The 10,000-nt window shown below is 46.6% G+C and overlaps 5 protein-coding genes across 5 annotated transcripts in view; 2 read left to right on the forward strand and 3 right to left on the reverse strand.

The window, feature by feature from the left end:
* Positions 1–1,583, reverse strand: part of LOC125951609 (transport and Golgi organization protein 6) — a 3,036-nt gene extending 1,453 nt beyond the window's left edge. Inside the window, exons 1-2 of the mRNA XM_049680561.1 lie at positions 1,507–1,583; positions 1–1,447 (exon numbers count right to left, since the gene is read on the reverse strand). The exon at positions 1–1,447 is cut by the window's left edge and continues 853 nt beyond it. Of these exons, the coding sequence (XP_049536518.1) occupies positions 1–1,447; positions 1,507–1,564 (1,505 nt within the window). The 5' untranslated portion in view covers positions 1,565–1,583. The remainder of the gene's footprint in view (positions 1,448–1,506) is intronic.
* Positions 1,584–5,105: 3,522 nt separating this feature from the next.
* Positions 5,106–5,852, reverse strand: LOC125951650 (NEDD8). Its single transcript, XM_049680614.1, has 3 exons — positions 5,691–5,852; positions 5,434–5,564; positions 5,106–5,355 (listed from the first exon to the last, which is right to left on the reverse strand). The coding sequence occupies exons 1-3, from the start codon at positions 5,706–5,708 to the stop codon at positions 5,259–5,261; spliced, it is 246 nt and encodes an 81-aa protein (XP_049536571.1). The 5' UTR covers positions 5,709–5,852; the 3' UTR covers positions 5,106–5,258.
* A 106-nt stretch (positions 5,853–5,958) lies between these two features.
* LOC125951633 (KRR1 small subunit processome component homolog) lies at positions 5,959–7,137 on the forward strand. Its single transcript, XM_049680596.1, has one exon. It carries the CDS (start codon positions 6,011–6,013, stop codon positions 7,067–7,069), a length of 1,059 nt encoding a protein of 352 aa, XP_049536553.1. The 5' UTR covers positions 5,959–6,010; the 3' UTR covers positions 7,070–7,137.
* Positions 7,083–9,751, reverse strand: LOC125951613 (TBC1 domain family member 17). Its single transcript, XM_049680567.1, has 3 exons — positions 9,433–9,751; positions 8,333–9,313; positions 7,083–8,255 (listed from the first exon to the last, which is right to left on the reverse strand). The coding sequence occupies exons 1-3, from the start codon at positions 9,457–9,459 to the stop codon at positions 7,215–7,217; spliced, it is 2,049 nt and encodes a 682-aa protein (XP_049536524.1). The 5' UTR covers positions 9,460–9,751; the 3' UTR covers positions 7,083–7,214.
* Positions 9,752–9,939: 188 nt separating this feature from the next.
* Positions 9,940–10,000, forward strand: part of LOC125951641 (uncharacterized) — a 984-nt gene continuing 923 nt past the window's right edge. Inside the window, exon 1 of the mRNA XM_049680604.1 lies at positions 9,940–10,000. This exon is cut by the window's right edge and continues 579 nt beyond it. Within this exon, the coding sequence (XP_049536561.1) occupies position 10,000 (1 nt within the window). The 5' untranslated portion in view covers positions 9,940–9,999.

The following is a 10,000-nucleotide window of genomic DNA, read 5'->3' on the forward strand; positions in this document are numbered from 1 at the left end:
TCCTGCTGCTCGTCATCATCAAGGATACGTAGGTCGTCGAGCGGGTTTGAAGCATTCACGAGTTCGTTCAGGAGAATCATAAAAACATCGTAGAGCACCAAATTACGGTTGGAGGACTTGAGCATTTCTATGACGACCGTCAGCAAGCCTGTATATTCAGTTTCATCGTTATCACGTGCTGTACTCACGACAAGTGAGTAAGAAGATTCTGCATCTTTTTTGGTGACTCGGGGATGCATAAACTTAGTTCTTCCCTCAGTGCTTTCAGTCGTGTAAGAGAGATCCAGAAGCGACTGTCTCAGTTCCTGCTTCGTACGGTTGGAAAGACAAAACACCGTCATGTTAACTAAGTAATCTCTTTCTTCGAACTCGATTGGCATCATGGAATGTAGCTTTGCAAATACGCCAATGTATGGAACTAGGAGGCTTGATGGTAGCGAACTAAAGGATGATCCACTAAACGCCACGTGACAATCGTGGAGAATGGCCAGCAGCTGTTTTCGCTCACACAGTACGTAACCTGCCACCATTTCCGGAGGATTGATCAGAGCATCGAAGGAGCTGAAGAAGTGATTCTGTATACGGGTATGTAGCTCACGATATGCGCTTGGGAGAGCTGTGAATCGTTTGAGGCACTCGATGCACGTACCGGCGTATAGCAGAGCCTCCTGCGTTCCAGCATTAGCAGCCCATTGGAAAAACTCGAGGCAATCTTGTAGCACCTGCCGATAGAACTGCTTCGTATGGCCACGACATGCAACTATCTTTGCAATCACTTCGCTCTTCCGCCAGGAAGTTTCTTCTTCCTTAGATTCCGCAATCGTTAGCAACGTACGACAAAGGACGGCGAAACCACCCTTCCTGCCAGTCATTCGCAACAAGTCCCGATGTAAAACTTCGGCTAGCTCCCGAGCCAATCCAGTAGCGCCTTTCATGATGAGCAAGCACCGAAAGCTAAGCTCTGCGGGAAACAGGTCGGCATCAGTATCGAACGCACCTTGTAAACTATACTTCCCGGCGATGAAATCGATGGCACAATCTTTCATCTTAGGATGATGCGCCAGCATTCTCTTCTGGAAGAGTATTTCGTACTGGGCCACACAGTGTGCTAGTCTTCGAGAAGTCTCTTTGCCATCTACTATGACCATCAATTGGGCCTCACATTTGGATAAACCGCGGAGTTCCCGAGGGAGATACAGCTGAAGGGTAAATTGCCGTACGATATCGGCCGTCGCGATGAACCAAGCAAAATGCTGCAGGTTAATAACTTCTTCGTTTTCGGTCTCACTACTCTGCACATCAATAAGTCCGTTTGCTGCAAACTCGGTGAGTATCGCAAGATATTGATAAGATGTTTGCCACAGCGGGTCCTTGCCGGCACAGGAATCCTCGGGCAAAGAGGGTAGCACGGGTTTCAAACATTCCGAAAGCTTCGGTAGTGTGATTTCTGAAAACAAAGCCACACGTGGTCGGGTAAGGATCCCCTAGGGTATTCGTTTCGCCTACCTTTTGGTTTTAAGGCTGCTGTGTTCAGGAGCACTTCTCGCAGTTTTACAAGATCCATGATCAACCGCGTTTCGTCCTTCCCAAGGTACTTTAAAAAGACAGGTAGCTTCTTAACCGCTTTGACAGGTCACCATTTTGAATTTGTTTGACATTCATAGCAGGGCGTTTTTTATCAACAAAACCACGTGAGTTTCAAGAAGAAGAAGAAGAAGATGTTGGCAAGTTTGGTGGTTTTATCAGGGAAAGTACCTGATTTCACTCTTTTTCGAATGTTCAAATTATTCATCTCTCTATTTAAGATCATTCGAGCGACCGAGTTGTGTTTTACAGCGAGTGAGCACGGTCCAGGAACGCTAGCTAGCTCTTGTTCTAGGCCGGGTGGCAAGACCTACGGACCGATACCATATTGAAACACTAGGAAGAATTTTGAGAATATTTGCATAAACTTTAACTTTCGTACCACTTTTCGTGAATTTGAACTGTCGTAATACCACGGAAAAGCGAAAACAGCTCCGAAAAGAGCGTTCCCGAAGTAAACATCCCACCATCCCGTGAATGTCAAACTCTGAAGTTTTTTCTAAAATACGATCGAGGATTTGTTCTGGATAAAGCTACCTGTCTTTTTAAAGTACCTTGGTCCTTCCGCTGTTTTGTAAACAACGGGCCGCCAGGAAAGACCCGTATGCCAAAAATCACTCAACGTCACTCTTTCGGGTCGCTTATTGTTTAAGCGACCCGATAAGCGACCCAACTTCGAGCAATCAAAAAAGCCCTTTTGCGCATGTATTGGTGTCATTTTCAACGCATTTTGCGATGGTGTGTGTGTCATCCTGCCGTATCGCTGTACCCCGTAGCCCCGCCCCGAAGCATATTTCGGATCGACATAAAGCATGCAAAAAACTATGATTTCAATTTCACCAACTTTATTCATAAGCGTTTTCACTAATCTAACATACAATTTTCATTTGTTAATCACTTCACGAAACACTGCACTTACATGCAACACTTTTCCGCTCTTCTGCTGCCTGCCCTTCGCGTTGCTTGTCGGAGCGCCAACTCCTGAAAAAACACAAAACACGTACATTCACGTTGAAACACAACGCGATCACCACGATTCATACAAATAGCACTTAAATTACTTACCAGATCATACACGATCTCGCGGACGTCGTTGCTGCGGGTGATAAAAGCCTGCAAAGATAAGAAACCACCAAATATCCGAAAATTATGCGTATTTTTATGAAACTTACCAAGCGCACGATCACCGACGCTCCGGCCATCTTGAAGGCCGAAGAGAACTGATTCACAATTTTCTCTTCCTCCTTTTCTTCCGCCACCTTCGGATCGGGCTGTCTCGAAAGTTCGTTGGAATCACATAACACTTAAAAATGTTCAACATTGCATGAAAAAGTGTTGGAAATGCAATAAAATGCAATGTGATATGTTCTTTTTAACTCAATATTAGTTTTAACATAGTTTTGGTCGGTATTTCATGTATTATTAACGGAAAAACTTGTGGTTAAAAAAACACAGTTTCGTTTCTCGGAGAGACTCTTTCACGAACCTCACGATCGTTAGATCTGAGAGAGAGAACTCTCGCCGTCCCTTTCTCGCGCGGCCTTCGGCTATGGTTGCCTGAAAAGTTCCTAGATAGCTGATCACACCCGAAAATGCTAAACATTGCACAAAAAAGTGTTTTAAATCGAATGAAATGTAATGTTACATATTATCAATAATTAAACATGGTTTTTAAAAATGTTTTGAGCGGTGCTTGATGCATTTTTCAATGAAAAACCTGTTCTTCATTTTCATCACTCTGGGGAACTTTTCATCGCGCCTTAAACTCGATCGCACACAGTTGCATTCGCGGTGAGCACCGCGTGTGCCGACACGGTAATGGTGAGACAGCACCAAAACAGCCATAGGAGCGAAAGCGACAGCATGTACCCGTATGCCAAAAATCACTCAACGTCACTCTTTCGGGTCGCTTATTGTTTAAGCGACCCGCTAAGCGACCCGATAAGCGACCCAACTTCGAGCAATCAAAAAAGCCCTTTTGCGCATGTATTGGTGTCATTTTCGACGCATTTTGCGATGGTGTGTGTGTCATCCTGCCGTATCGCTGTACCCCGTAGCCCCGCCCCGAAGCATATTTCGGATCGACATAAAGCATGCAAAAAACTATGATTTCAATTTCACCAACTTTATTCATAAGCGTTTTCACTAATCTAACATACAATTTTCATTTGTTAATCACTTCACGAAACACTGCACTTACATGCAACACTTTTCCGCTCTTCTGCTGCCTGCCCTTCGCGTTGCTTGTCGGAGCGCCAACTCCTGAAAAAACACAAAACACGTACATTCACGTTGAAACACAACGCGATCACCACGATTCATACAAATAGCACTTAAATTACTTACCAGATCATACACGATCTCGCGGACGTCGTTGCTGCGGGTGATAAAAGCCTGCAAAGATAAGAAACCACCAAATATCCGAAAATTATGCGTATTTTTATGAAACTTACCAAGCGCACGATCACCGACGCTCCGGCCATCTTGAAGGCCGAAGAGAACTGATTCACAATTTTCTCTTCCTCCTTTTCTTTCGCCACCTTCGGATCGGGCTGTCTCGAAAGTTCGTTGGAATCACATAACACTTAAAAATGTTCAACATTGCATAAAAAAGTGTTGGAAATGCAATAAAATGCAATGTGATATGTTGTTTTTAACTCAATATTAGTTTTAACATAGTTTTGGTCGGTATTTCATGTATTATTAAAGGAAAAACTTGTGGTTAAAAAAACACAGTTTCGTTTCTCGGAGAGACTCTTTCACGAACCTCACGATCGTTAGATCTGAGAGAGAGAACTCTCGCCGTCCCTTTCTCGCGCGGCCTTCGGCTATGGTTGCCTGAAAAGTTCCTAGATAGCTGATCACACCCGAAAATGCTAAACATTGCACAAAAAAGTGTTTTAAATCGAATGAAATGTAATGTTACATATTATCAATAATTAAACATTGTTTTTAAAAATGTTTTGAGCGGTGCTTGATGCATTTTTCAATGAAAAACCTGTTCTTCATTTTCATCACTCTGGGGAACTTTTCATCGCGCCTCAAACTCGATCGCACACAGTTGCATTCGCGGTGAGCACCGCGTGTGCCGACACGGGAATGGTGAGACAGCACCAAAACAGCCATAGGAGCGAAAGCGACAGCATGTACTCGAAGGAAATATCCCTCTGCTTGAAAAAATATCCTTGTCATACGGGTACTCGAAGGAAATATCCCTCTGCTTGAAAAAATATCCTTGTCATACGGGGAGACAACACGATGCATGAAAAAGGACCCAGAGTATCTACGATGCCTCGAACACTCACGTGGAGGACAATATAAATTTTGCGGCTTTTGTGAATTTAGTATTTTCCAGGATAATTTTGTGTGCGAAAATGTAGTTTTCACTCGTGCGTATTCTAGCACAATATTATACCCACGCGTAGCGGGATTATATTTGGATGACCCAATTTGCCATTTTGCAGAATCATTTTGCACAATCCGCGGTGACCGCAATTCGTCATCGAAAGGGAGGCCCGTGATGCTTTGTGTTGCCCAAGATCAGGTCGCGATGACCATCATGCTTTTATTTCGTTCGTACAATATCAAATAATTTAAAGCAAAAACGTTGACAACCCATCGCCTATCGTCAGGCCAAAGAAACGGCACCATCCGTGGCTAGACCACGGATTTGATTACATACTTCCGGCAGCTCCACCGCGCAATGCCAACACCAGATGAAGCACGGAACCACCTTGCACCTTGTAGTCCTGGGCAGTTTTATCGTCATTCCTAAGAAAGAGACGGGTCGTCAATCCACGACGAACTAGCCAAGGAACGGGATGAGCAGTCCCCCTTTTGGATACCTACATCTGTTTTCCGGAGAAAATCAAACGCTGTTGTTGTGGCGGAATGCCTTCCTTCTCCTCTACACGCTCCTTGATCCGATCCACTTTGTCCGTTGGCTCGATGTCGATCTCGATCTCCTTGCCGGTGAGAGTCTACTCGCGTTGGCGGGTTCCGAGAGCGCGATCCAGTTCCGGGGTTTCGGATAGCATATCCGCCAAAAATAAGTAGACATTAATTTGGAGTTTACTAGCGGTTCTTGGGAGGCACAGTTCACTTACCTTCACTTTGATCAGCATGTTTAAAGCGATAGATAGTTTGTGTGGCTACGAAAAGGCAAAATCGCGAAGAGTTTTGTTCCAAAAATCCTCTTTCGCACAAACTTGTTTCTTCTTGCGGTTTTCTTCGTTTTTGCTGTTTTTTTGGCCGCTGTCAACTTGAGACCCTTCGGGAAAGTGCTGCGATTCAAGAATACCCGGCGCCATTACCGAAGGGTTCGCTGTCAACCAGCATGTGTGTTTTGATCTCGTGTAAAAATCCTCGAAATATTCTAAACCGTAATCCGTAGCCGGTAGAATCTATTAAAACGCGCGATTAAAATATGAGTGACTCGGAATCGGAAGCCGGTGATCAGGCAGGAGGAGTAGAGCACTTCAATGGACCTGTGGAGAACGCGTGGTTGCTGAAAATCCCCGAGTTCCAACCGAGCGACAACCCGAACGGTTTGCTGGAAGAAAGTTCTTTCTCGTGTCTCTTTCCAAAGTACCGCGAAAAGTACGTGAAAGAATGTTGGCCTCTGGTGGAGAAGGCACTATCCAGCCACTTTATAAAGGCAGAATTGGATCTTATCCAGGGCAACATGACGGTGAAGACGACACGCAAAACGTGGGACCCCTTCATCATTCTGAAAGCACGCGATCTGATCAAACTGCTGTCCCGCTCCGTGCCGTACGAGCAGGCGGTAAAGGTACTGGAAGACGAGATCAGCTGCGACATCATCAAGATCAAAAACCTGGTCCGGAACAAGGATAAATTCGTGAAGCGCCGCAGCCGACTGATTGGCCCGAACGGATGCACGCTGAAATCACTCGAACTGCTGACCAACTGCTACGTGCTGGTACAAGGCGCTACCGTCTCGGCGATTGGCCCATACAAAGGACTCCAGTGTGTTCGCAAGGTGGTCGAGGAGACGATGAAAAACATACATCCGATCTACAACATAAAGGCGCTCATGATCAAACGGGAGCTGATGAAGGACGAGAACTTGCGAGAGGAAAACTGGGAACGCTTCCTGCCCCGCTTCCAGTCGAAGAACACATCGAAACGGGCCAAACCGAAGGTGGTCAAGAAGAAGAAGGACTATACACCGTTCCCTCCGCCGCTGTTGGAGAGCAAGGTCGACAAACAGTTGGCATCGGGCGAGTACTTCCTTACGGATGAGCAGAAGACGGCCAAGAAAAAGCAAGAAATGAAGGCCAAGGAGAAGCGCAATGAGACCGAGCAGAAGCGCCGCCGTGAGCAGGACTTTGTCGCACCCGAAGAACCATCACGCAAACATTCGACGAAGAACGACTCCGGGAAGGGCAATGAGCTCAACATCAAATCGCTGAAAGGAAAGATCGCGAAAGCCAACAAACGGGCCGGTGTAAAAAGGAAATGATTGGGGCACTTGGATTGGAAAAGTTTAACAAAGTTACAAAATTTAATAAACCATCTGCTGTACATTCATTCCGTCATTCCGCGTTACCTCTATTACCGCACCATTTTGTGATGTTTGACTGTAGTGTGCACTTGGCGTTCGTTGATTAGAAAAACATATAACTCAACGACAGATCACACGCTTCGTCCAGCTTCCGCTGGAGGGTTTCCTTCTCCTCGATCGATCTCTCGTTTACAATCGACATGCAGCTATCGTCGTCGTCATCGTCATCATCCGCGTCGTCGTCCTCCGTGGAGTTTTCCGTTGTTGGGCTAACCTCTTCGCCGATGATTTTGCGCAGCACATTGTGCGGTTCTTTGGAGGACTCCAGCGTATGCTTCACCTGCAGGTAGATGCTTTCGGCTTGCTCTAGGACGGCGGCAAGATCTAGATTGCCCGATAGTTCGTTGACGTGCTTTAGGATTTCGTTGAAACTGAACTGCCCATCGATGAACACGTTCATCTCCTGGTCCAGTATGGCGACACACACAAACAGGTGAAAGTTGGGACAGGGTAGTCCGGTCCAGAGCACCTCCCACAATTGCATGATGTCGGGATTGCAGAACTCGCGCTTGAACCACACCAGCAGCCAGCGGAAGCAGAAGTACATGTTCTCGGATTGGTTTTCGCGCAAATAGTTAAACAGTCGTTCGTTGACGAAGGACAGCAACACACGGAGATGCTCCAGCTGCTGCTTCATTCCCTTCTGGTCAATATCAAAGTTGGCAAACACTTTATGCATAAAACCGACGAAGCACCAGAAGCTTTCCGCTTCGTTCTGCACCAGGCTAAGGATCGGTGCCAGCAAATCACTCATACCCTGCACATAGCCCAGGTCAAAGTTATACATCACATAGGTCATCAGAATGTCCTGCAGCTTCGTGAGGTTCGGATTGTCGTCACCGGCGAAAAAGGCGTCCGTACGATCCGTCCGCTTCACGTCCTTCTCTATCTGGCACTTTCGTTCACGAAACCCGGAAAAGTTGTGTTCCTGCGTGGGTGTTATCGTGAGCCATTGGAGCTTCATTTGAAAATATTCCTGCGTTTTGTTGGCACGCCGTTCATCCCGCTGTTGGGCCGTATGTTCCCACACGTCCAAACCCAGCAAGTACTTCCACACTTCGGCCCGTATATCCGGCTTGATACCCTGCAAAAAACGACGAATAAATGGTGAATATGCAAGGTATAATTTTGCCATTAGTGGCCACTCTTGCCATTGCTTACCCCATGAAAGATGATCTCCTTAACACGTTCCGGATCGAAGATGGATCCGTTGGGGCTCTTCACATCTTCCCACGTACCGGCATCGAGGGGTAGTCCTCGATGAACCGACGGTCTTGGTGCAAGTTTCCGCAAGACCTCTGGTTCGGGAGGTCGATGGTCATCGTGCAGACCATCAGTAACCATTTGATCTGATCCAGCAGTCTCTCCATCCCCAGTTTGTTCTTCGTTGGCAAGCAGGTTCTTCAACCGCACCTCGTCACCACCATGGGTGGCTGGCCGATGTAGAGGAAACATTTGATGCACGCTGGCAAGCTTCGATAGCATATTCATGTATGGTCGGGGACCGGGTCGTGCTCGAATATCGGCAATGTTGAGCTCGGCGAAGGACTTTTGCAATTTATCCTGATCTGGATCATCGATGCAACGGTAGAAGTTTTTGAGGTGCGAGGATTTACGTACACAACGGAGCCGTTCCAGCAGTTGCAGCAAATACAAGGCCGATGCTTGACGGAACAGATACACGCTGTGCACCACGTGATCAGGATTGTAGAGCCGTAGTTCTTCCTTGCTAGCTTCTATGCCCTTGAGATCGCGCAAAAACACGCGGATGGAGAGTTTAGCCTTGGTCGCAGTAGTCACAGCAGCGGTAGACTCGCTGTCGCGCTGTTGCTGTTCGCTACCATTGTTCGTTGACGTTCCGTTCGATTGCGCAGCGGCAGTTGATTGCACCGTTGCAGTAGGTTGCGTGCAGGATGGTTGCTGTTGCAAGGGTGAGGATTGGCGTGAGATTGGATCCACCAGCGACCAGCCACTTTCGAGACTCTCCGAGTCGGTTATGTCGCACGTTTCGGGTCTCCATTCTAGCACATTCAGATTCGTTTTCGTGCACCTCCCGAACGTTAGAATCCCATCCGCATTGAGCACGGAAATGTATCTAGCGCTGGCTTGCTTCAACAGCACCCCGTGTTGAACGAACTTTTCCTGAAAGACCGAGACCGTGACGATAAAAGCGCAAAATTAGTTACTGGCTGGTGAAACTCGCTACCGTCACTTTCGAAGGACATCTTCCTGAGGTCAAGCGCGAGGCACCCTCTCCTTACCTCTATGCCACTGCTGTCGTTATCCATTTTGTCGTTCGTGGCAGAACCACCCCCTCTTTTGTGATTATACGCTGATGAAATGTTTTCGATGAAACGGTCGATGATTCACGGCTACTATTGCGTGTTGCACAAAACGGGCTTTTCGTTTTCGAGATAAACATTAACAGCGTTACATCTCAACAGCCCACGACTTCTAAAACTATCACGGATATCACGAAAATCGGCCACACACAGTGTTAATTGAGCAAAGAATGTTCCACTTTTTCACGAGCACAACAAAACCCACGATCCTATTGTTTTTCTCTGTCTGTTTTACGTGTTTTTTTCCATTATTCAGGCCGCGCCACACGAAGCGACAACTCCGCGAAAACGGACAACAAAAAACTGTGCTTCAACCCTGGAAACCTGTGTGTGTGACAGCGTGGGAAAAAAGTTGTTTACGTTTTGTCACTTGAATTGCAAATCGGTGATAAAACTTTCTTGCGGTTCTGCAAACAGCTGGTGAATTTACTTTGTGGACGCAGAATTTTAGATAGATTCACGGATAGATTCTTCGTCGGTTTTAAGA

The sequence above is a fragment of the Anopheles darlingi genome, chromosome 2, assembly GCF_943734745.1.
Source record: "Anopheles darlingi chromosome 2, idAnoDarlMG_H_01, whole genome shotgun sequence".
In the NCBI taxonomy this organism is placed as follows: domain Eukaryota; kingdom Metazoa; phylum Arthropoda; class Insecta; order Diptera; family Culicidae; genus Anopheles; species Anopheles darlingi.